The 23,943-nt window shown below is 38.1% G+C and overlaps 3 gene segments (V, D, J or C); 2 read left to right on the top strand and 1 right to left on the bottom strand.

The window, feature by feature from the left end:
* LOC107104955 overlaps window positions 1–14,321 on the top strand; it is a 21,174-nt gene extending 6,853 nt beyond the window's left edge. Inside the window, 1 exon segment of the C gene segment in view lies at window positions 13,993–14,321. Coding sequence covers window positions 14,064–14,321 — 258 coding nt within the window.
* LOC107104957 lies at window positions 2,229–2,871 on the bottom strand. The segment is given in 2 exon segments: window positions 2,229–2,639; window positions 2,808–2,871. Coding segments are annotated over 2 exon segments (360 nt in total).
* Window positions 8,029–8,332, top strand: LOC107104958. The segment is given in 1 exon segment: window positions 8,029–8,332. A coding segment is annotated over 1 exon segment (255 nt).
* Window positions 14,322–23,943: the final 9,622 nt, after the last annotated feature.

The raw sequence follows: 23,943 nt of genomic DNA, 5'->3' as shown, positions 1-23,943 counted from the left end.
CCACTGTTCAACTCTCAGGACTCTAAACTCTCGCAGAGCGCAGGAGCATGGAGCTGCTGATGCAAAGTGGCTCTATGGAAATACTGAGTCCAACAGAGATTTTTGGTATAAAATAAAAATTGATGAACCAATAGAAATATTTTAGATTTCAGTGTTTCTTGTGATCCTGAAAGAATTAAAAATCCTTGTTATTGCAAAGTTTTAATGTTTTGTTCTATATGTCTTTGTTTTATATGTTTTATATTTAGCTGCTTTCCTTTTGGCCAGGTCTCTCTTGCAAAAGAGATTTACATCTCACTGTGATTAACCTGGTTAAATAAAGGATAGTCCTGAGCTGATGCATAGATTTCCTGTTGTATTATCCATATAAAGATCTGTTGTTTATCTGTTGATTTTCATCTTAAGAATTACTGTTACTTGTTAAGATACTCAAGAATTTCAAAATAAAATAAAATATAAATCATTAATCATGTTCTACTGTTGAGTTTAACCAGATTCATTCAGCTATAAATAATAATTATAATTCTTCCTTCTATGTTATGAGAGAAAAAAAGTATTTTCAATTCTATTATTTCTAAATTAAAAAAAATAAAGGAACATCTGGTCAAAAGGATCCATCCATCCATCGACACGCTTGTCTCAAGTGGGGTCACGAGGGGTGCGAACAACCATTCATGCACACACTCACACCTAAGGAGAATTTAGACAAGTCAATTAACCTAACAGTCATGTTTTTGGACTGTGGGAGGAAGCCAGAGTACCCAGAGAGAATCCACACATGCTCAGGGAGAACATGCAAACTCAATGCAGAAAGACCCTGGGCCAGGAATTGAACCCAGAACCTTCTTGGTTATAAAAACATGTTTTATTAATGAAATATTCTATATGTAACTTTATATTCATTCTATTCTTTTTTATTATTTGATTTTAATCTTAATCAATAAACCCTCTTCAAATGATGAAATAATTATTTAGGTACATCATAAGCTTTTTCATTTTCTTTTTACCTCATTGCACAAACCGAACATAAGAGTCTTTCACTTTTACATTTTTGTTTCAAAATATACAAAATAATCACAATATTTGCTCAGTCAAAGTAATTATCAAATTGTGAACTATTTAATACTTTGTTAAGAATATGAAAATAAACCAACATAATAATCAGTAATTAAGGTTAACTTTTTTATCTGGTTCATGTAAAACATTGTTCTGCTTAGGTTCCTAAAAACCAGAGAAAAAACTTTTAGACTAAACACTTTACTAAAAACTTTAAGAACCCATTACAAGTCATGTTAATGAAAATGCTGAAAAGCAGAAAGCTAAAAATAAATAAATAAATAAAGTGTATTTTTTCAGACGAGGATTCAAACTGAAATCACATTAAATCTCAAAGTTCATGTGAGTTTTTCATAATTTTAGGAACTCTGTGCTGTAATCCTGCAAGCAGCCATTTAGTTAAATATACTATTATAGAAAACTCCTTTCAAAATTACTTGAAAAAGCATCAAATATTTAGTATGATCTTGTATAACTTTTTGATCTGTGTTCTCCAGTCCTGCTGACAGTGATAATCTGCATCTTTAGCATGAAATCTGCTGATGGTCAGATTGAAATCGGAACCAGACTGACTCCCAATGAAACAATCAGAAGCGCTAGGCTCTAAAGTTGATGTCTAATAAATGAGAACATCAGGAGCTTTTCCAGGTGTCTGAAGGTATCATTCTGCATCATGGCTGACATGTNCTCTGGCTTTACTTCTAAAGGGATCCAGCCTTTCCTTAGAAAACACAGACAGATATCCTGGAGTCTAAATCATGACTATGTCTTCTGATAAGCTTGAAGAGAAGTATTTAAAAAAAATATTTTTCTTTCTTAGTAAAGTACTAAAATACCAAAGAAACCAGCTACTGAATATAGAGTAATATGTGCACGCACTGTATATACTCTATATATCCCATGCACCTTTTTCTTCCTATGGCATATTCTTCTTCTTTGACTATTTGAGCTGATGTAATGAGTACATTTCTCCACTGTGCGATCAATAAAGTCAATCAGTCAATTGAGTCTCACCCTGAACCAGGAGCTCCAGGATGGTCAGCAGTAGAGTCAGTAACACTCATTTTAAAATCTTTACTTAACTTTTTACTCATCTTTATTCTTACACTTAAATGAAATATAATTTCCTTTTTTTTCTTAACATACATTTTGAAAGAAATTTTCACTGAGTGCAATGTTTTAAAAACCAAGTGAGAAAGATTATCCATTCTAGTAAAACTGTTACTGCTTCAGATCTGTTCCTCTTTGGCTGGGAGGTTTTTGTACGACGTTGTTTCACTGTGTGAACGGGAAGGTGTAACACTGCTGACAGTAATAAACTCCTCCATCTTCAGCCTGAACTCTAAAGATTGTTAAAGTGAAAGCAGTTTCAGATCCACTTCCACTAAAACGACTTGGAATCCCAGACTTACGAAGTAAAGCACTATAGATTAAAGGTTTAGGAGACTCTCCATCCTTCTGGAGGTACCAGCTGAGGAAGCCGCCAACAGTGGAGCTGGTTTTACAGCTGATGGAGACAGTCTGTCCTAAAACAACAGACTGAGATCCTGGAGTCTGAGTCAGAATGATGTCGCCTGATGAACCTGGAAAATAAAAACGCTAAGAAGGAATAAAAACGCTAAGAAGATCACTTTTGGTAAAGACAATAACATCGCCCAAAAAGATCTGTTCTCGAAGAATGTAATAAGTGTTTTTCAAATGATCATTATAGTGTTTTATCCTGAGTAAAAGATTTTAGCAAAGAGTCTCACCCTGAACCAGGAGCTCCAGGATGGTCAGCAGTAGAGTCAGTAAAATCATCATTGTGCTGCTGGTGGTTCAGTGGCTCTGAAAGGCCTGGACAGCNTGGTATGTGTCTTTCCGTCCCTCAGCTATTTATATCCGTCAAATGTAACGTTATCAAATTGATTAGAGGGATTTATGATTTCAGTTTGGAAGAGAAGTTTCTCGTGCGTCTGTCTACTCCATGCGTTAAACCGGAAGTCTGTCTATTTTCTTTTTTAGTGGCATGATCTACAAAGCACAACACTAAGAATGAGCCTAAGTTTATATAAATATAAAATTACTTTTAACAATTATAAAAGACAATATAACACTATCTTATCTGTAATGTAATAGTAACCAAAATAAACAGCCAGATTCAAGCATTATTTACAGACATTAATGTTTGTACTAATTTACTTATGGACCGTGTGTAAATAGAGTTCCTCTGTTTGTCTTTATTCTATTTCTAGAAGTAGAAATCAATTAAATAGAAATATTTTTATGTGGAAAACAAAAAAATAGCAGATCTTTAGTGTCCCTGTTGTTATGTTCTACAAAAGAAATAACATACCTGTTTATACCTGAACTGCCGTCAAAAATGAAAACAGTAATAGCAAGAAATACTGGTGAAAGGGAATCAGAAATTTTGATAGTTAACAGTCTTTGTTCATTTTAACAGCAGTTTTCTGAACTCCTGTCTGACTCTGAATATTTAGTTTTATAAAGAAATCCTAACGTTGGTTACTTTCATTTCTCAAGTTCCACAAATCCAAACTCTCTCCTGCTTCTTTACATAATTGTAATCAGAAGCTTTCACCTGTTTTAACGTAGATCATATTTAGTTATTAAATTAATTTCGTAGCCTAATATTAATTTTGGTAACCGCCTATTCTAGCGTCATTTTTTTGTTATTTTTATCTTTTTATTTCGTGCTCCAAGCAAGCGCACACACACAGACTAGAAAACAATCAGTCGAAGAGACAGAAGATGGAACTTAAGGCAGAAAAATCAGACAGTTAAACAGTGCAGCACAGTTGATGTGCTGCTATGGGAAAGGGACATGAAAGACCAGGCAGCTGCAGCTACCAGGCAGGGGAGCTGAGAGAGGAAAAGAAGCCACTGTTACAACAACTACTGCTAGTAAATTATAATCATTTTGTTCACATCCAATTATTGGTAGGGACAAGTAGGTCAGTCTATAATGTGGTAGGGACATGTCCCTATGCAAACCTACGCCAATGGAGAATATAAAGCAGGGGTGCTCAAGTCCAGTCCTCAAGAGCTACTATCCTGCAACTTTTTGATGAAACCATTTTTAACACACCTGAATCAAATGAGTGGCTCGTTACCACACCTCTGCTGAGCTAAATGAGGGGATTGAGGCTTTAGATTCAGGTGTGCTAGAGAAGAGAAGCATCTAAAAGTTACAGGATGGTAGCTCTTCAGGACTGGACTTGAGCACCCCTGATATAAAGGGAAAAAAGTCGGACTGCATCAGTCTGATTCGAACCTGTAACGAAGCAAAAAATATGAATTGAAGGCAGTCATTTTAACCACTGCACCACCTCTCAGTAATAATGAATGCTGAACTGTTTCTACTAAAACCTGTAAAGCACAAAACATTAGTTGGCGATGCATGTTGATGCAAAACGTTTTACATGAAAATAGGCAAGGAATGGATTCAAAATAACAGCAAAGTGCATTTAGTGGATATATTCCTAACATTGAGGCTTTGTGAACCAGCAATGCAGTGAATTTTGGCAACGCTGCAACATTGAGCTTTTTTCAGAGTTTTCCACAAAGAAGATCTGTGCTGAAGTTGTCATGATCTGGCCTGTTTGCTCTCCGTTAATTGGTCAATTCTTTCACCTGTCGTTTTCCCTCCCTGCCAATTATCATTTCTTCCTCTCACCTGTGTCCTTTGGGTTTTATTCTGTTCAGCCTGAGCATTCAGGGCCAGATCGTTATTTGTCTTTCTATTAGCCAGTTTGTTCTCTTTATTCCAGGGTTCATGTCCTGGATCCTGGCGGCCAGTGGAAAGAGGGTTTTGAGTCTTTCTCGTCTCCTGCTCGTCCACTGTTCCTCCCCTGCTGAGTCCTCTGGGTTTTTGGCTCTATACGCGGGGAGGTTCAGTTTTTATCTAAGTAAGGCTGGCTCCAAGGTGCAGGCCAGTTTAAAGGTCCTACATCAAGTTCTGGTTACACGTCCTGTCTCGGCTACCCTCTTCCACTCTGTTGGACTCTAAACCCGCCTGGGAGCTCTACGATGCCTGGAAGCCTGGATCCTGCCTGTTCTGTCTGTTCCTGTCTGTTCTGAATCCCTGACCAGGATCTACTTCCTGTAAGACCTCTGGAACTGCAGCACTGGGGACACTATTGGACTCGACTGTTAAACCAGGTAAGTGACCAACTCAGATTATCATCATCTGTCAGATGATAGTGGTCACTTACCTGTGTTTCTCCCACTACCAGAGTGTGCCGTGTGCCACAGATCCTAGCAGCTCCCCTTTTAGTTTTGTTTTTCATTAAATAAACGTTTTGAACTTGCCCACTGACTGTCTCCTTGAATACTGGTTTGCATGGCCTTCACTGCATTATGTATCGCAAAGAAAACTATCCTCATGAATTGGGAAAGTAAGGATAAACTCAGCATCAATCAGTACAGAGATCTGTTGTTGGATCATATTAATCTTGAGACAGCATCTGCATCCCCATCAGACCGATCTCTCTGGGCTCCCTTGATCAGCTCCATCACTTAGTGTAGTGGGGGGCTGTGGGGTGCGTCCTATGGGGTGCGGGGGCTGGTTCGGGGATCCTTGGGTCCTGGGGGGCTCGGGGGGGCTCTCGGAGCGGGGTGCCTGGTGGGTCTAGCCCTGGGGTCTGTTGCCCCCATCGAGGTGGGGCCTGGGGGTCCTATGGCGGCCGCGTGCGGTGGTTTTGGGGGGTTCCGTGGTGGCGGACGTGGGCTACTGGCCTGGTAGCTGTGCTGCTGCTGGGTGCCGGGCATCGGTTCTTTTGTGGTGCCGGCCGGGGTGCTTCGGTTCTGCAGGGTGTCGGGGCGTGCCTCATCTTTCGGTGCCGGGTTTTGGTGGTTGGCTGTGGCACTTGGCGTGGTTGCGTCATCCGGGGGTGCATGGGTGGTCGCGCCTGAGGCCGGGGTTCATGTGTGTCTGTTGTGGGCTGGTTGCGGGCGTCCTGGGGCCCCTTTGGGATGCCCCCCAGGTCAGGGGTGTGGCTTCGCTTTGTTGGGACTGGTGCCGGTGGTGCGCGGTGCGGTGCATCGTGCGTGGGGGCAGTTTAGGAGTGGAGGGTTGCTCGGTGTTTGGCTGCGGCTGGTGTGGCAGTCCTCCTCTCGGCGGCCCGTGGGTGGTTTTTCTTTGGGGGGATTGGCATGTCTGTTTTCCTCGGGGGGCGGGCAGGCCCTTTGGGTGGGGGTCCTGCTGGCGGCGCGCCGCTGGTGTGTGTGGGGCTTGGAAGCCTCCGGCAGGGGTGGTGTGGATAGGCTGGTGTGGATGGGCTGGCTGCGCTGATTGGGTTTTCGGGTGGGTTTTCCCACTTGAAGGCATGGTGGAGCTGCTTTGTTCCGGCTGATCGTGGCGGGTGTGGCTGCGGGGCGGGTGGAGGTTGGAGTGGCTCTGCCCGGCGCGCGTCAGGGGGCCGGAGTGGCGCGCGCCTGCACGTTCCTGACGCTACGGAAACCGCGGCAGACCAAACCGGATGAAAGTGCGCATTCAGCTCGGCAAAGAACTCATGCTCTTCCNTGATAAAAAAATGAAATTAGAAGTTCTAACGTGGTTCTGGTTTTGTCCCCAGGTTTGGTTTTATGTGATAAATGTGTTCAAGCAGCAATTTTGTTTACAGAGTTGTTTATGTTCAGAGTCAGAGAGCCGTGTCTTTAACAGTCAGAGGTTTTTGTACGACGGCTCCATCAGTTTGTATCACTGTGGTACACGTTTGGTGGAGGAACCAGACTGGAGCTTGGAAGTAAGTAAAACTGTTTGGCACTATTCTCTTCTTTGGTAATTATTTCTTTTTATTTAGTTTCATAATTGTTAGAATGTGGAAATAATTTTGGTAAATACATTTTTAATCAACAATACACTGATAGGAGACACTAAGGTGATTATATATTTTCAAATCTAAGAGTAAAATATAATATGAATGTTCCACCATGGTTTTATCAGTGTATCTTTGTTTATATTGTGTGATCCAGATATGTTGGATTTAGTTAAGTCTGTAAAGTCGTAGAGCTGCGTCTCCAACAGTCAGAGGTTCTGTAAAAGATTTTGTAATTTAGTTCTCAAAAGCTTTTTTATGTCCATAATTGCTGATATATAACATCATGTGTGACGTAATCTGAATTCTCTGACCTGAGCCTTTATCTTTAATAGACGTGGAACATGGAAAAAAAGAAGCTAAATGTAAAATGTATTGGGTACATTTTAAAAATAAATTCTAGTGAGAAATGTATGATTAAAATGTCAATAAAAATATAAAATTTTTTTCCTTAAAGTCTGAGTTAAATATGTAAGGTTATGATAAGGCTGATATACATGAGGTGATTCACGAGGGGAAGTGAAACATTAAGTGAAGAAGTGACTGTTGAAGCAAAACGACATCTGGCAGGAACATCCTGGTAGAGAAGATCACTGCTGGATCATTAAGATGCTTAGATTTTTTCTGTTTAACTGACAGATTTCTTTGACATGTTCTCTAACCTGATTGGTGTCTCCTAGGTGACACCCGCCATCCCACCCTATACCATACCATACCAACTTTATTTATGAAGCACTTTATGCACCGGACAGGACCAAAGTGCTGTACACAATCATAAAATACAATAAAATTATAAAATAAAAAAAATAAATAAAAATTAAAAAACGAGTGTAAAATACAAATTAGTATACAAAGAGAAAATAAAACAAAGTAAGTCAAAAGCCAAGGAAAAAAGATGAGTCTTAAGAAGGGACTTATAAGCAGTAAGAGAAGCGGCCTGTCTTATGCTCAGAGGCAGATCATTCCACAGCTTAGGAGCTGCCACAGAAAAAGCACGGTCTCCTCTGAGCTTGCATTTTGTCTTTGGGACCCTCAGAAGCAACTGATCAGCTGACCTGAGGGAACGGGAGGGTGTATAAGAATGCAAAAACTCAGACAGATAAGAAGGGGCAAGGCCATTAAGAGTTTTAAAAACAAATAAAACCCAGAAAGTGCTGCCCCCCTCCATTGGGGAGCTGCAGCAGGGGAAGGCCACCCTCATGTGTCTGGCCAACAAGGGCTTCCCCTCAGACTGGAGTCTGTCCTGGAAGGTGGACGGCAGCAGCAGCAGCTTCAGCTGGGAGGAGAACAAGAGCCGAGGAGTGCTGCAGAAGGACGGCCTCTACAGCTGGAGCAGCACCCTGAGGCTCCCTGCAGACCAGTGGAGGAAGGTGGGCTCTGTGACCTGTGAGGCCACCCAGGGCTCCCAGTCTGCAGTCACAGAGACACTGAGGAGAGACCAGTGTTCCCAGTGACAACCTGACTTGTTTTTTTTCTTTTCACTATGCTACTTTTTGAAGTGTTTTACAGCCAAGTGTATTGTCTGTAAAATTTGTATCAGATTTCATTCTTGAACCTTCTATTTCTTCTCACGACCCTCAATATTTTCAACATAATAGAAATATAAACCATCACATCTGTTATATGTGGGGTCAATAACGGTCAAATTAACAAATCATTTTGCATTAATGAAAAGACATTTTCATACAGTTTTGCTTAATTTAGTTCAACATGGTTTAACATGGAACATCTGGTCTTGGTCATATCAGAACTTAGTGTCAACAATGGTTGGTTGCTTGACGACCCAGATGCAGAGACGAGTGAAGCAGAGATGAGTTCTGACCCATTTAGTTGAATAACACAGGTAACAGAGGCAGCAATCCAGAAATCCAACTTAAAATGTTAAACAAACCAAAAACCATGGAGACATCAGAGGAAAACGAGCATGAGGAGCCAGGGAGAGATGAGCTGAGAAGACAACTACAGCAATGACAGGAAACCAGCACTGAGTGACTGCAGGGGTGAAGTATTTAAGGAGAAAAGAACAAAGGATGGACTAATGAGCTGAATAAGGAGCAGGTGTGGGTGGAACTGGCAAGAAGGAATCCAAGGGGAAAGAAAACATACACAAGGGGGCAACAGAGAGTAACTAAAGAATGCTTGAATAATGGAAAATAAATCAAAGGACAAAACAGAACAACTGATAACAGAAATCTGAAAACTCAGAGTCACAACAAATGGGAAGAACCAAAACATTTGGAGAGGATTCTTCCTCTCTATGCCACAAAGTCCCATTAGGTTTGAAACTAATCTTTGACGAAAAGGTTGGAAAAAGGTTCAAGCTTTGTTTTAGATTATGGACTCATCAGATTTTACTTTCTAAACAAATTACATGTTTTTCTTATAAAATAGGATAAAACTATATATATCTCCATATAAAGATAAAGAAAAAAAATGTTGCTCGGTTTTTTGCAGAAATATTCCAAATTTTTACTGCAGCCTCTAAACATTTAAACTATGAAAACTAATAAAAAAAAATGCTGCAAAACCTTTATTTTTTATAATATGTTTAACTTTGTAAGATGGCAAATCTCTGAAAAAAAAGTAAAAATTATCTGGGGAAATTTAAGATTAAAATTGACTGAAAGCCTGTTTAGTGATGATGTCATAAAATGAGTCAAAGTGATTTTTCAGGTGAACTATTTTTCCAAACAATCTTTAGTGTCAAAACCGTGCCCCAGCGTTTTGTCATTTTAATTGAAAGAAAATATATAAATAACCAGTTTGCATAACCAGTCATCAACTGTGCTTCCATTTATTGTAGTTAGTTAATTTATTGATTTTTTTTTTCTATTGTTGTTCAAACTAGCTGCACTGACATAATCTTCAGCTTGAACTTCAGTGGTGTTCAGAGTTTGATCTACTGCCTCTGAAACCATTTAAAGTCCATTAAACTATTTTTATTTGAATTAATTAGCAGTTTAATCAGCTTTATGTTCTAATTAAGCATCTTTCAATATTCAATAATTGGTTAAATTGAAGTTTTTTCATCTAAATTCCCCTTGAGACCACCTTTTTTCTAAACCAGAATTAAAAGCTTAAAAAATAGTTTTACTGTTCAAAGAATCTCTGTTCAGGCAGGAGAGCTAAATCTGCACTGAGTTGTCAACAATGTTTTTTCTTCCAATTTGCCCTGAATGTTTGCATTTCACTCTAATCTGACATAAAATTTTATCTTCATAACAAAGAGTTTTAGTTCATTTCAAAGCTTATCAAAGCACCAAAAATATATTTTTGTGTGCATCATACAAGCTAATGTATTTTTTTGAGAAAATATTTACTTAAAATTACTGTTACTCTTGTGTGTTTAGTGATCCATTTCAGAGTCTGCTCTGACATTCAGCTGGAGTTTCTGTTCAGTCTGACTGAAAGAGGTTTTTGTACGACTGTTTTTCACTGTGTGAACACAAGCTTAAAGGCGTAGAAATGACAACTCTGACAGATGTAAACTGCGGCATCTTCAGGCTGAACTCCACTTATTCTCAGAGTGAAGTCAAAACCAGGACCACCTTTACTGAAACGATCAGGGACTCCAGACTGACGGATTCCTTTGCAATTAAAAAGGGGTTTAAGAGCATCTCCTTGTTTCTGAAGGTACCAGGTGAAGCAGGTATAAATTGATGGATTGACAATACATTCAATAGAGACATTCTGTCCTGGAACAGCAGACTGAGATTCAGTCTGGGTTACCCACTGACCTGAAGATCCTAGAAACACAAAATAAAAAAATAAATGTTCTTGAGGAAAAGTTTAGCTTTAAGAAATTATTTCACAATCTAAACCAAAGCTGGTTGATATTGTATCCTGGGGAACATGGTTACATCTTAAGCCAAAGTTTTCAGCAGAGAGTCTCACCCTGAACCAGGAGCTCCAGGATGGTCAGCAGTAGAGTCAGTAACATCATCATTGTGCTGCTGGTGGTTCAGTGGCTCTGAAAGACCTGGACAGCCTCTGATCAACACTGACCTCTTAACAGCTGGGAGCAGAGAGGGAGGACACATATGCAAACACACTGAGTCAGTCACATGGAGCTGAACTCTACATCATGTGTCTTTCCCAATTCTGTGAGATTTGTGCTAACTACATCAACTGGTATATTAATGTGATTTAATGTATTTTTTCTTTCAATTTTTAATATAAATATATATTGTGCTGCTTTTTATTGAAAGGAATGTGGATGTGAATGGAAAACTTAATTTTCAAAACATGTTTTAAGGCTTTGTCAAGGGTACCACACTGACATTAACCCAAGAGAAATGTTTAAAAAAAATGTGCACAATTTTAGGGTGGGGTGGGAACTGTTTCAGTTACTGCTCTGTTAAAGGCAGCAACTAAATCACAAATCTTGCGTAAAGTGTTTTTCTGTTACTTTAACTTTTTATTTTCAAAGGCACATTAGCTTGGTCTGTTTTTCATTGTAGTCCTGTTTATATGACTGTGACTAACTGGATGTGCTCTCTTCATTCTCTGACATGGGAGCTGGCTCAGAGCTCTTCTGTCTGGCTGTGTTTCCTGGACAGGGCCACCTGTGAAGTAGGTTGACAGTTGCCTTTTGTATCTCTGCTTCTTTCTGTATCTCTGCTCCTGTCTCCTTGAACCCCAGTCGGCCTCGGCAGATGGCCGCTCACACTGAGCCTGGTTCTGCTGGAGGTCTCATCCCGTTAAAAGGTAGTTTTCCTCTCCATTGTTGCTACAAGCATGCTTGGTTTGAGGGATTGCTGTGGAGTCAATGTAATTAGCTGGTTTTCCTTAATTAGAAAACATTCAACCAATCTGACTGGATGATCTGGTGGAATTGTGTCTGTAAAGTGCCTTGAGATGACATGTTTGATCTTATTAGTAACTTGCTAGGATTTTGAGTTCTTCTAACTTGTTTACTAAAGATCTCACATAGCCCATTATGATTGATGGATATGCTAATTTCCTCTCTGAAAAGTTATACTAAATGAAATTTCAAATTTCCCCCTATGTATACAACATGATATCAAAAGTTGTCTAAGTTAAATGTCTTCTCCCTCTCTCCTCTCTTTGCTATACTGCTCTGCATCCCCGGCACCTCTTTTCAACTCAGCTAGTACTTGCGCAAGTAGTTGAAGTATGTTTTCAGCTTAGGAGATATAAATTTACTTTTCCTTGGTGTTAACAAAAATCTACTGTTTTTGTTGCTACTCTATGGTTGCTTTGATTATGCATCACAAAAAGTATCCAAAGAGGATGAATTGCAGTAAAAATCCTTTGAGCTTCACAGCACTAAACGCCTCACAAAGGGAGGAACTTAAGTTCTCTTTAGAACAGTATCAGAGTCTTTTTAAGACTCTGATATTGTTCTAAAGAGAGCTTAAAAAGAAGAATATCAGAGTCAAGCTTGCAGAGCTACTCCAACACTCAGCCACCTTAAGCACTGCAATTCTATAAATATTAATTATTATCTAATAAATTCATTCAGTTATAAACACGACTGAAGGTTAATTGATATGACGACCTTTTCTGTTTGTTTGTGTTACTCTTTGATTAAAAGACATAAGGTTCAGAATGAATTCAACCTCGCATCCACTAAACAGGCTGTCTATAGCCACCTGTCTAAGGTTCAGTCTTTGAGGCTGATTTAAGTCTTCCAGTTTTGAACCTTAGCCTAGCCTTAGTTAAAATGAAACAGTCTCTGAATGGAAAAAAAAAGTTTTCCTTAAGATAAACTATCCCCTTAGGTCTTGTACTTGGGAATTGCAGTCTCTTTGGTAAACCAATATTTTAGATTTTATGAAATTTTGATAAAAAGAACATCCACCATTTAGATTTTCTATGAATGTTTGTCAGATGAGCTTCACAAAATATATGACATACTAACAGAGATCTAAATGCTTGATGACAGAAAAACTGAACAGTCATCTAATCGTAAACAGAATAAATAGAGAATCAACACAAGAAAAATTTTAAATAAAGATAATTTATTGTTATTGTGATATTTTATGTTAAAGTCAGAGAGCTGTGTCTCTCATTTAGCATCTTTAAAAATGGATTGAGGATTTTGTGATTTATTTTTTTATGTAGCAATGGCAACCCTACATTAAAAAATTAATCAAGTTCTAATATGGATGAAGTTTTGTCTCCAGGTTTGGTTTTATGTGAGAAATGTGTACAAGCAGATTTTTTTAAAAGAGTTGTTTATGTTCAGAGTCAGAGAGCCGTGTCTTTAACAGTCAGAGGTTTTTGTACGACGGCTCCATCAGTTTGTATCACTGTGGTACACGTTCGGTGGAGGAACCAGACTGGATGTTAACTGTAAGTACAACTGATATCATTAAAATAAATGTTTTCTTTCATTTTAAGTTTATTTTATTTTTTTTATTGAGACATAATTTCTTTTTTTTTATTTAGTTACTTTTGAAAAATTAAACGAGTAGAGTAAAATAAGCTGCTGTTCAGTAATCTTGTTGTTAAAACAAGCATTAATTTATTTATTTTTGTAAGCAGTGTGGGATGTATGCAAACCTATAATATCAGTTTCACTGTGTGCACAGTCTTAGGCTTTGGTATATTTTCTCTGATGTGTTCATTAAGGTTTTTTAAAAAAAAGTATCTTTTTTTGTAAACGGTGGATTGATATTGAAAGAATAAAAGATCATTATCAAAATAAATTCAGTATGTAATTTTCAGGTATTAGCACAGATCTTATTAAAGAAACAAACAAAAAAAAAAGATTATCTATCAATTTTAGGAAATGTATACAGATTTAGAAAATAGAGCAAGTTCCAAAAGAAATACATAGAAACTTTCAAGAAGAAATGTCTGTCTCAATGTGTGGTACTGAAACCTGTCTGTTGCTCTGGTTGAGCAGTGATGCAGATGTGTTTCCATAGTTACAAAAATTGAGCAGGAAATGAAACTTCAAGGACTTCTATCTGTACTCTCCATTTTGACTCTTTAGTGGAAGGTGTGCGTCCTGCCCTGACAGTGCTGCCCCCCTCCGGTGAGAAACTGCATTTAGTTAAAAAAAATCAACGCTCTCATAGTCAAACTTTCCTGGTGTAATTTGATGCCTTCTAGGTTCATGTTCTCCAACCTGATTGGTGTCTCATAGGTGACACCCGTCCCACCCTGACAGTGCTGCCCCCCTCCAGTGAGGAGCTGCAACAGGGGAAGGCCACCCTCATGTGTCTGGCCAACAAGGGCTTCCCCTCAGACTGGAGTCTGTCCTGGAAGGTGGATGGCAGCAGCAGCAGCAGCAGCTGGGAGGAGAACAAGAGCCAAGGAGTGCTGCAGAAGGACGGCCTCTACAGCTGGAGCAGCACCCTGAGGCTCCCTGCAGACCAGTGGAGGAAGGTGGGCTCTGTGACCTGTGAGGCCACCCAGGGCTCCCAGTCTGCAGTCACAGAGACACTGAGGAGAGACCAGTGTTCCAAGTCCTGAGCTGATTCATAAATTTTCTGATCTTAATTCTGCTTTAAAATCTGTTTGTTCTGTCTTTTCATCTTCAGAATCTCTTTTACTACCTTAAATTCTCAAATTCTTTTGAAAAACAGTAAAAGACAAATAATTACTTCAAGATTTCCTTTGATTTATTTCAGATTTGATTGCCTATAAATGTATACTTTATTCCAAATTGTTATAAAGAAAATATTTTAAATGAATAAAGAGGTACAGAAAAATCTGGTCAGGCTGATGTATCAGGTTTTTATAAAGATTGGTTCTTTTTAACAGCAAGGTGTTGTGATTTTATGTTCTGTCCAGTTGCCAGCCAGCTGGGAATTTATATTTCTGATACTTTAAGATGTTTATTGCCCTCCCCTGTAGGGGTGGTAAAATATCTTATTTAATCAGATATTATTTTGGCTGTTATATACTGTTTATGAACACACGCCCTTCTAGCTGTGTGTTAGAATAGTAATTGAAAGAGTGATTTGAGCTCTAATCATAGTCAAACAGATAATTCTTCACAAACATGGAATAAATTTACCACAACTTCTGTTCAAAATATGAAAGTTTATTAACAAAAATCATTCAGCTCCAAGTCAAACATATTTCAATTTAACACTCTTAACTCAACTAAACTACTATTTACAAAGAGGAAGGGGAACATGGTTGAAAAGCATATTACAGTTTGAGATAGATTTGTCATGATGGGTTTCAGAAAAGCCCAGCATGCAGAACACCACGGAAACAGATGAAAAGTTTAACAAGTTTTATTGAGCACAAGCACATGGAATAAACACAGGAACTGGTTCAGGCCTGGGGGCAGGTTCACTGGAGTCTGTGAGGATGACAGTTCAGTTAGCTTGGAAGCAGATGAGTTTGAGAGTTTCAGGTTTATACCTTGAGGAGTCCGGGTTTGGCTTTGAGAGAGGAACTGTTGGGTCCAGAGACTGTTAGTTCAGCAGCGTCCAATAACCGCTTCAGCGTCTTACTTCGAGCGTGAGGGCAGACCTTGGCTTTGGGTTTCCAGCTCTTAGTCCAGAGCTGCATGGGAATCCAGAGAAGAGTCTTCAGGTTTGGCTCAGAGGGCAGGCTCGGCAGGTTAAGCTCATCCAGAGCTTACAAGGGAAAATTGGATTCCAAACTGGATAAACACTGCGGCGTTGAGGCAAGGTCTGAAGGCAGGTTATATACTGGTGGATCCTCTGATGATGAGATGCGCCTCAGGTGTGTCGAAGGCTCAGCTCAGGAGGATCCACGGCGGACTCTGCTGGAGAAAGATGGAACTTCTCCAGATCCCAACAGGATTTTGTTTTTGAAAACCGAAGTTTATCTGGAAGAATTTGGGATATGATCAAATTAGTTTTTCAGTAGTTTAGAGCAATTAGAATGTTTTCAGACCAATTCAAAATGCAAAGCCATGAGGTGAAAAAAACATTATTTGACCAAATTATTTTTTATTAAATGATTTGCTTGATCAAGAACCAATAACCTTTAGTTAAATGATTCTTTACCCTCTTTGAAATAGCTAGCAGCGAATAGACATCAGGATTCCACTAAATCACTCTTGGTCATACTTGGTAATGTGAATGTAATGAGCATCTGAGTAACACATGAACTCGAATGTTGTATCGGTGTTTAACCCTTAGTTACATAAAGCTTGTCCAAGCTTCAGCAACAGCTCAACACATGTTACTATAGCATATCATGCAATTTATCCTGTTAGCTTTGTCTCTACTCATCAGTAAACACATGAAATGATCAACATCATCAAAAGACATATTGTTTGTTCTGTCTCTAATAATGTCCAACCTGCAAACCTTTCTTGTCCATTTCCATTTGGAAGGCTTGAGTTTCAACCAGCTGCAGCTCAGCAGTCAGGGCAGGCTCCCTTTTGTCTCAGTGGCTCACAGAAGGGGTCCTCTTTGTCTCACTGGCTCATCAAGGCAGGCTTCTCATCCAGTCTGGCTCTATAAGTTCTGAAACTCAAGAGAAATGTGTTGCAAAAGTTTGCAGTCACAAAACAGATACACCTCTGTGGGCTGCCATATGACTTGCCTGTGGAGGCCTTGGCTGAAAAGGGGGGGTTGGAGAGATCTTAGAGAGAACGCAGGTTTGGTGAATAACCACCAAACTTGCGTTCTGTCCACTGGTCATCATGTCAAGATTAAACATGGACACTAGTTCCAAATGTCAAAAACCATAGTCATGACATATGGCACAGCAAAGGTTTCTGACCATCATACAGAATCACAAAAGTAGGATTCAGATAGGAAATGGTCTGTACTTATACAGAGCGTCAGCATCTCTGTTTCTTCCGCAGAGGCTCAATTTTTTTTGAAAAACAAAAAAAGTAAAATTATAACTTTTTTTCCTTCAAATTTATACAAATGACAAAATGATTTCCTGTCTCCTGTTACCTGAATAAAAGGATGCAGGATCATCTGGTCAGGCTGGTATGTCAGGTTTCTAAGATTGGTCCTTTTCATTGACCTGGTTTAGGAAGCCTTTTGTTCCACATTCAGAACCACATGAGGATGAGACTGACGGGAAATGTTCTGTACTTATACAGACCATTAATTTATGGCATTTTTAAACAGTGGTATTTGTCTATTCATTGTTTCTCAAAAATAAACAAACATCCTTTCAATGAAAACATGGATAACTCATTGGGAACATTTGTAAGCAACATTGGAGGTAAAAAAAAAAAATGCTTGTAATCTATTTTATGTTTAAATAAAAATGACAGTAACCAAGGTGATCCAATCCATTTAGTATTAAGTTTTAGTATGTTTCTACTATCAGTCTTTTTCCAGTGGAATATTTTCCTGAATTTCATTTGTTAAAGTTTTAGTTGACCTGAAAAACTATTTCAGATTTGAAGAAATTAAATAAAACAGCATCAAACTTTTTTAGTATGATTTCTACTGAATAGTCTTGGAAAAAATATTGGCTCCATATTTATATTTTACTTTAACAATATATAAACATCTTGTCTCATTATAATCAGAAGGTCCTGAAGCAGATCTTTATGCAGGCTCATTTTTCAGAAATACACATATGTGGTTCATACATGCACAGGACAAGCTCCACACACACAGCACACTTCACGCAAGCACAAAAAAATCCAGACACAACAGTAACAAATGGCTTCAGATTGTGCCATTAGTTTCAGTAGGTTATCACTGAGTGAATCCTAATCCTAACTCTAAAGTCATTCCTTCCACCCCACGGAATTTATTAATCTATTTATGTGAAATCTGAAAATAATTTCAGTAGTTCAGTAGTACAAACTAAAAACAAATAAATCTCATATTCTGTCAACTGGGTTGTAGATTCCTCTCCCTATAGATATTTAATTATCTTTGAAGAAATGTAGATCATTTTTTTTATAAGATCCTCATCTAATGGACATGCAATGTTTGTTTTTAAACCTGATCTGTGCAACAAACCTAGTGAATGTTTTTTTTGTTGTTGTTGTTTTATGCACAAACTACGACAAAAACCTGATTGAATCAAGAAATAAAAAAGGAATGCTGGGATGTAAGAAGACAGAAGAAACTCTATGTAATACGTATTAGTAAGGGTATGCTTGCCTGACGGGGTGTTCTGAGCTGCCAGAACACCAGACCGGAGTGGAGCAAATAGTCATCCCACGCCATTACTTTCTTGTGATGGGAAGGGAGCTCTGTGATTGCATTTGTGTATCGAGGCAAAGTCAGGAGAATGCAGTGAAGTTTAACAACCCCTGATACTTTGTAATTTAATTTATAATTGTTTATGGACTAGAAAAACTTTGGCAAATCGTGTGCTGTGCATGTGTGAATCTTGTATGGTTGTGTTAATCATGCTGTGTGTGTATGTGTGGATCTTGTATTGTGTGTGTGTGAATTTTTTTGTGGTTGCGTGAATTGTGCTGTCTGTGTGTAGAGCTTGCATGCATGAATCACATATGTGTATTTTCGAGAATTGAGACCGATTTGGCTCCATATTTCAGACTGATACTCTGTGGTATCATAAATCAGGTGTTTTGGAGCTCCTCCAAGTACCAGTTGAAGTCATCACCTATACTTCTGTCAGATTTACATCTGATGGAGACAGTCTGTCACCCTAAACCAGGAGCTCCAGGATGGTCAGCAGTAGAGTCAGTAACATCATCATTGTGCTGCTGGTGGTTCAGTGGCTCTGAAAGGCCTGGACAGCCTCTGATCAACACTGACCTCTTAACAGCTGGGAGCAGAGAGGGAGGACACATATGCAAACCCTCTATATGTCATCATGTTTCCCTTTTAATCCTGTGAGATTTGTGCTAACTACATGAATGTTGACTGTAAAAAAAAAAAAAAAAGCCTCTAAACTGATATGTTGCCATGTTGCTGTTTTTCTTTCTACTGTGAGAACTGGACTGAAACTTGTCCCGTTGGTATATATTTTACTAGATGTGATTATGCACCTTTAATGTTTGCTGTGGACTTCAAATGTGTGTTTTTGTCACAAACAACATAAAGTAGTCAGTGTTCTTGTTGTTATTGCTATTTATTGAGTGAGTTCATTATAAGGACATACTGCACACATGTAGGACAACTCTCATGAACGCAAGTATGAACGATTTAATGGTTGAATTAGCTTGTAAGTTTCTAACAACACCAAGAAAACCTCACTTATCTTCCATCATAAATCTACTTCCGGTTCACCGTCAACTCGTCTAAACCAAAGAAATCAACTATAGAGCTTTCCACTGGAATAGTAGGAGGGAATACAACATCCAGCCCTGATGATCTCTACATACTGTTATCCCAGTAAAAAAAAATGGTGAAACACAAGCAAGATTAGAGTTACAACCTTTTATGACCGATTAAGTTTAAACTTATCATAAGAAGAAAATTTTCCAAATGAAAATATCTGTTATGTATTTTCAGGATGATAATTGACTTGTAGTAATAGTAACAGTTTACAGTAATCCTGAACATGAGGTTACATAAAAGCAAAATATAATGGAAAAAACACACAAGCTCAAGGAAAGTAGAGCCTAGTCATACATATTTCCTTCTAGCAAACAAATACCTTTTGGATTGGGCAGGTGTAAGTGCCTATAGGCTTAAAACTTTCCTTTTTGAGAGTGGCTCAGACTATCCTGAGCAATCTCTATAGTTATGCTGCAATAGGCTTAAACTTCTGGAGGACATAGGGACCCCTATTTCATAATTTTGCTTCATTCTATTCTATTGTAGTTCACTCTCTAACGTTATGCTCTCTCTGCCTTTTCTAACAGTACCTTCGCCTTGTCTGTTCCTGTTTGGCTGTGGCTCCATCCTGGAGAGAAATATCAGCTGTGCTGTATAGGAGAATTATCCGGCCATAATGCAAGAGCAAGTAATTTCAATTTGAGAAAAGAATTTCATCTTCTTGCACTCAAAACTTATAATATCACACTCAAAACATGCGCTCTCTCTGAAATATTTTCTCTTCTCTTTCAAATCTTTGTTTCTTCTCTCAGATTTTATGCTTCTTGCACAGATATTTTCTCCTCTCGCTTCCCTCCTTCTCTTCACGCACAAACCGCGCTCTGCTCGAGTCTCAGATACGCTCGCAATCCCGTAGGCTCTGCTTGCGGATTTTTTTTGCTCTCTCTCGGATTGCAGTCGGATCGTCGCTTAGCAACCTTTCCAGCCAATAGAACGACAGCCTCAGAAAGGGTGCGCTTTCTAACTCTACTGAGTGTGCCTGTGATAAACCTTATCGACAATAAAATGGCTTTTTAATTTAAAAGCTATTAAAATAAGAAGCTGAAAAACAACAACAATCAGAAAAATAAAAAAAGGAAATAATAAAGGCGGATTCAAGAATCACCAATGAAAAGTCACTTAATTTCAGCTGGAGGCAGAAAAAAAAAAAGTTTGCTACTCAGGGCAGATGTTAATTCTGCCTCAGGGACCCAGAGTGGCAGTCTGTGGGAGTTGAGGTTCAAACTCACAATCTCAGGATTCAAAGCCCTATGCCCTAACCACTAGGACGCCACTCCCCATCAATGTGATTTAATGTATTTTTTCTTTCAATTTTTAATATAAATATGCATTGTGCTGCTTTTTATTGAAAGGGATGTGATTGTGAACGGAAAAGTTAATATTCAAAACGTGTTTTAAGGCTTTGTCAAGGGTCCCATATTGACATTAACCCAAGAAAAATGTAAAAAAAAATGTGCACAATTTTAGGGTGGGGTGGGAACTGTTTCAGTTACTGCTCTGTTAATGGCAGCAACTTAATCACAAATCTTGGGTAAAGTGTTTTTCTGTTACTTTAACTTTTTATTNTCAAAGGCACATTAGCTTGGTCTGTTTTTCATTGTAGTCCTGTTTCTCTGACTGTGACTACAGTAACTGGATGTGCTCTCTTCATTCTCTGACATGGGAGCTGGCTCAGAGCTCTTCTGTCTGGCTGTGTTTCCTGTACAGGGCTACCTGTGAAGTAGGTTGACAGTTGCCTTTTGTATCTCTGCTTCTTTCTGTATCTCTGCTCCTGTCTCCTTGAACCCCAGTCGGCCTCAGCAGATGGCCGCTAAACACTGAGCCAGGTTCTGCTAGAGGTTCTTCCTGTTAAAAGGTAGTTTTCCTCTCCACTGTCGCTACAAGCATGCTTAGTGTGAGGGATTGTATTCAGTTCAATGAGTCGATGCAATCAACTGGTTTTTCTTAGATAGAAAACTTTGAATCAATTTGACTATGATCTGCTGAACTGTAAAGTGCCTTGAGATGAAATGTGTTGTGAATTGTCGTCATATAAAAGAACTGAATTGAATTGAATTAAATATATGAGTCCTCACTTGCACTTATCATACTCGTCAATCGGCTCCAATGTTAACATCAGGGACCAAACCACTGGCGGTAAGGTGTGGATTCTTGCAGTATCTGTACAAGGTTTAACACTGCATGAGTCAAAAGGCGCAAGTCTGTTATAGGTATACCATCTTTAAACAGCTATAGAATTAGATATTTGGTTTCCAGTTTTATAAAAACTGAGACAGGAAGAACCATTCTGACACATTATACCCCAAACAAATAACAAACTTTAGCAATATCAGTGGAAACTGGAAAAACTCGATAGCGAGGTGACTAGTTACAGCTTGTGTTTTCGTAAAACCCCAGAGGGTTTCTGAAGCATTTTCCCCTATAAACACATTATTGGAGTGAAACAGGAATAGTTCCTCAACTCTATTCATACTGTAAGATCAACTCAATTATAAGACTAACTTAATTATAAGATCTAAACTTAAGCTTTGGCACCTCTGTAAACATAGGTTTCAGGTCCTGCAGGTTATTCTATGGTTTTGCTTTGGTTTTTTATGGTTTGCCTCATTCAGGTTATTTTTTTCCAGATTACACTTATCAAAATCTTTACTAAAAATTCCTGCAAATTAGGAATGAATCAGTAAAAGCGCATTTGAATCATGATGGTTTAAATGAGCAATTGTACCAGGTGGATCCTATCATTTTGACACAATACTAAAACCGTGATCTAGTCAAATGAAACTGCGGATTTCCATTGGATGTATGGTGCCTATTATAGAGCCTATCTTTACGATATTCACACTTTATATAATTGAACATTGTAAAAAGTACCTTAACAACACAGAATGGGTGTTTCACAGATCTGCTATTTGTTACCTATCAGTGCAGTGAAAATACAGGTTCAAATTCTATACAAGACCTCCATCTAGTGTCCTTAGGAGAAAATAAACTCTGTGAACATCAAACAACAACATATGGAGATATAATGGAAAGAAGCAGTAGTAAAAAGAAGTAGTGAGAATTTTTTTTTTCTTATTTCTTTTTTGGTTTGTCTAAATAATAGCAGTCCTCACAGCTTGATGACAGCTCTACCGTGTTCTGATCTAGACAAGACCTTTATAGGGTCAAAGTAAGCCAGATCGGTCCGGTACTGCTAATACCAGTAAAAGAGGGATGGTACACTGTTCTTGAAAGCTGGTGGAAATCGTTTTCTTTAGTTTCAACAAAAGGAATCCCCAAATTAAATCCAGAACAAATATTTATTAAAAATAATTATTCAATTATTTCTATCAGTCCAATTTGGATGTAGTGTATCTTTTATTGGAACAAAGCTACTCCAATTTCTTTGACTATTAAACATTTAATTTTACAGTAATTAGGTTTTGGATTATTGTGGCATTGCTAGGCAGTTTTAGAGGTTCTTGTATAAACTGTTATAACAATTAGTTTATTTTTTTAATCAAGAGTTAAAATAACTGCCAATCTTTTCCATATATATCTCTCAACAAGGTGTTCTGTTGGTGCAACTTCAGCCTGGTTATAGCTAATAATTATTACAATCTAAGTTCATTCATAAGTTCGCTAGCATAATGCCAGAAAAGGTTGATGATAAATAGGGACGAGGTACTTATTGTTTCAAGAAAGATATAAAAAAATGATGGACAAAAAATATTTTGAAGATAGAGTTGCAGAGAATGTTGGTGCATTTTTTTTCGGAATAACCTCTCAGCTATAACTCAGAATATTTGTTTTAAATGTATTTGTTTATTTATAATCTGAATGGAGACGTTTAAGCTTCAAATTCTAAAATATAACAGGAGGTATAATTTAGCTGTTATATTGGCCTGTATTGCCCTGAAAAAAATCTAATCTTTAAAAATGCATGGAGGGTTTAGTAAATTGTGAGCAATTAATTTTTTTATGTAGCACCGTCAAGAATATAAATTGTTTTCGCCTCTGCCTTTGGTCAAAAGGACACAATCTTGGTCTTTTCATAAACTTGTTTTCAATTAAAAAACTAACCCAGCAATAAAAAAATTATTTAAGTTCTAATATGGTTCTAGTTTTGTCCCCAGGTTTGGTTTTATATGAGAAATGTGTACAAGCACATTTTTTTTAAAGAGTTGTTTATGTTCAGAGTCAGAGAGCCGTGTCTTTAACAGTCAGAGGTTTTTGTACGACGGCTCCATCAGTTTGTATCACTGTGGTACACNGAGTTGTTTATGTTCAGAGTCAGAGAGCCGTGTCTTTAACAGTCAGAGGTTTTTGTACGACGGCTCCATCAGTTTGTATCACTGTGGTACACGTTTGGTGGAGGAACCAGACTGGAGTTTGGAAGTAAGTAAAACTGTATCTTACTATTCTCTTCTTTGCTAATTTTTTCTTTTTAATTTAATTTCATAATTGTTAGAATGTGTAAATAATTTAGGTAGACAATTTCTTAATTTACAAAACACTGATAGGAGATATTAAGGTGATTATATATTTTCAAATCTAAAACCAAAATATAATATGAATGTCCCACCATGGATTTATCAGTGCATCTTTATTTATATTGTGTAATCCAGACATATTGGATTTAGTTAAGTCTGTAAAGTCAGAGGTTTCTGTAAAACGGCTCATTCAGTTTTGTATCACTGTGGTACACGGTCAGTGGAGAAAACACTATGGAGTTTGGAAATAAGGCTGCAGAATTTTAAGGAGTAAATTAAAAATTACATCATATCGTTTAAAATATTAATTTCACTTTTTCTTTTTGCGATTTAAAAAACATGTATTGGCCAGTACCTTGACCTATGCAATACATACGTACAATCAAAGTCAAGATTTGTAAT

Source organism: Cyprinodon variegatus, unplaced genomic scaffold (assembly GCF_000732505.1).
Source record: "Cyprinodon variegatus isolate N-32 unplaced genomic scaffold, C_variegatus-1.0 Scaffold1975, whole genome shotgun sequence".
NCBI classification, from domain to species: domain Eukaryota; kingdom Metazoa; phylum Chordata; class Actinopteri; order Cyprinodontiformes; family Cyprinodontidae; genus Cyprinodon; species Cyprinodon variegatus.
Note: the sequence above shows the minus strand (reverse complement) of the source record. Positions and strands in the feature narration are given on the sequence as shown.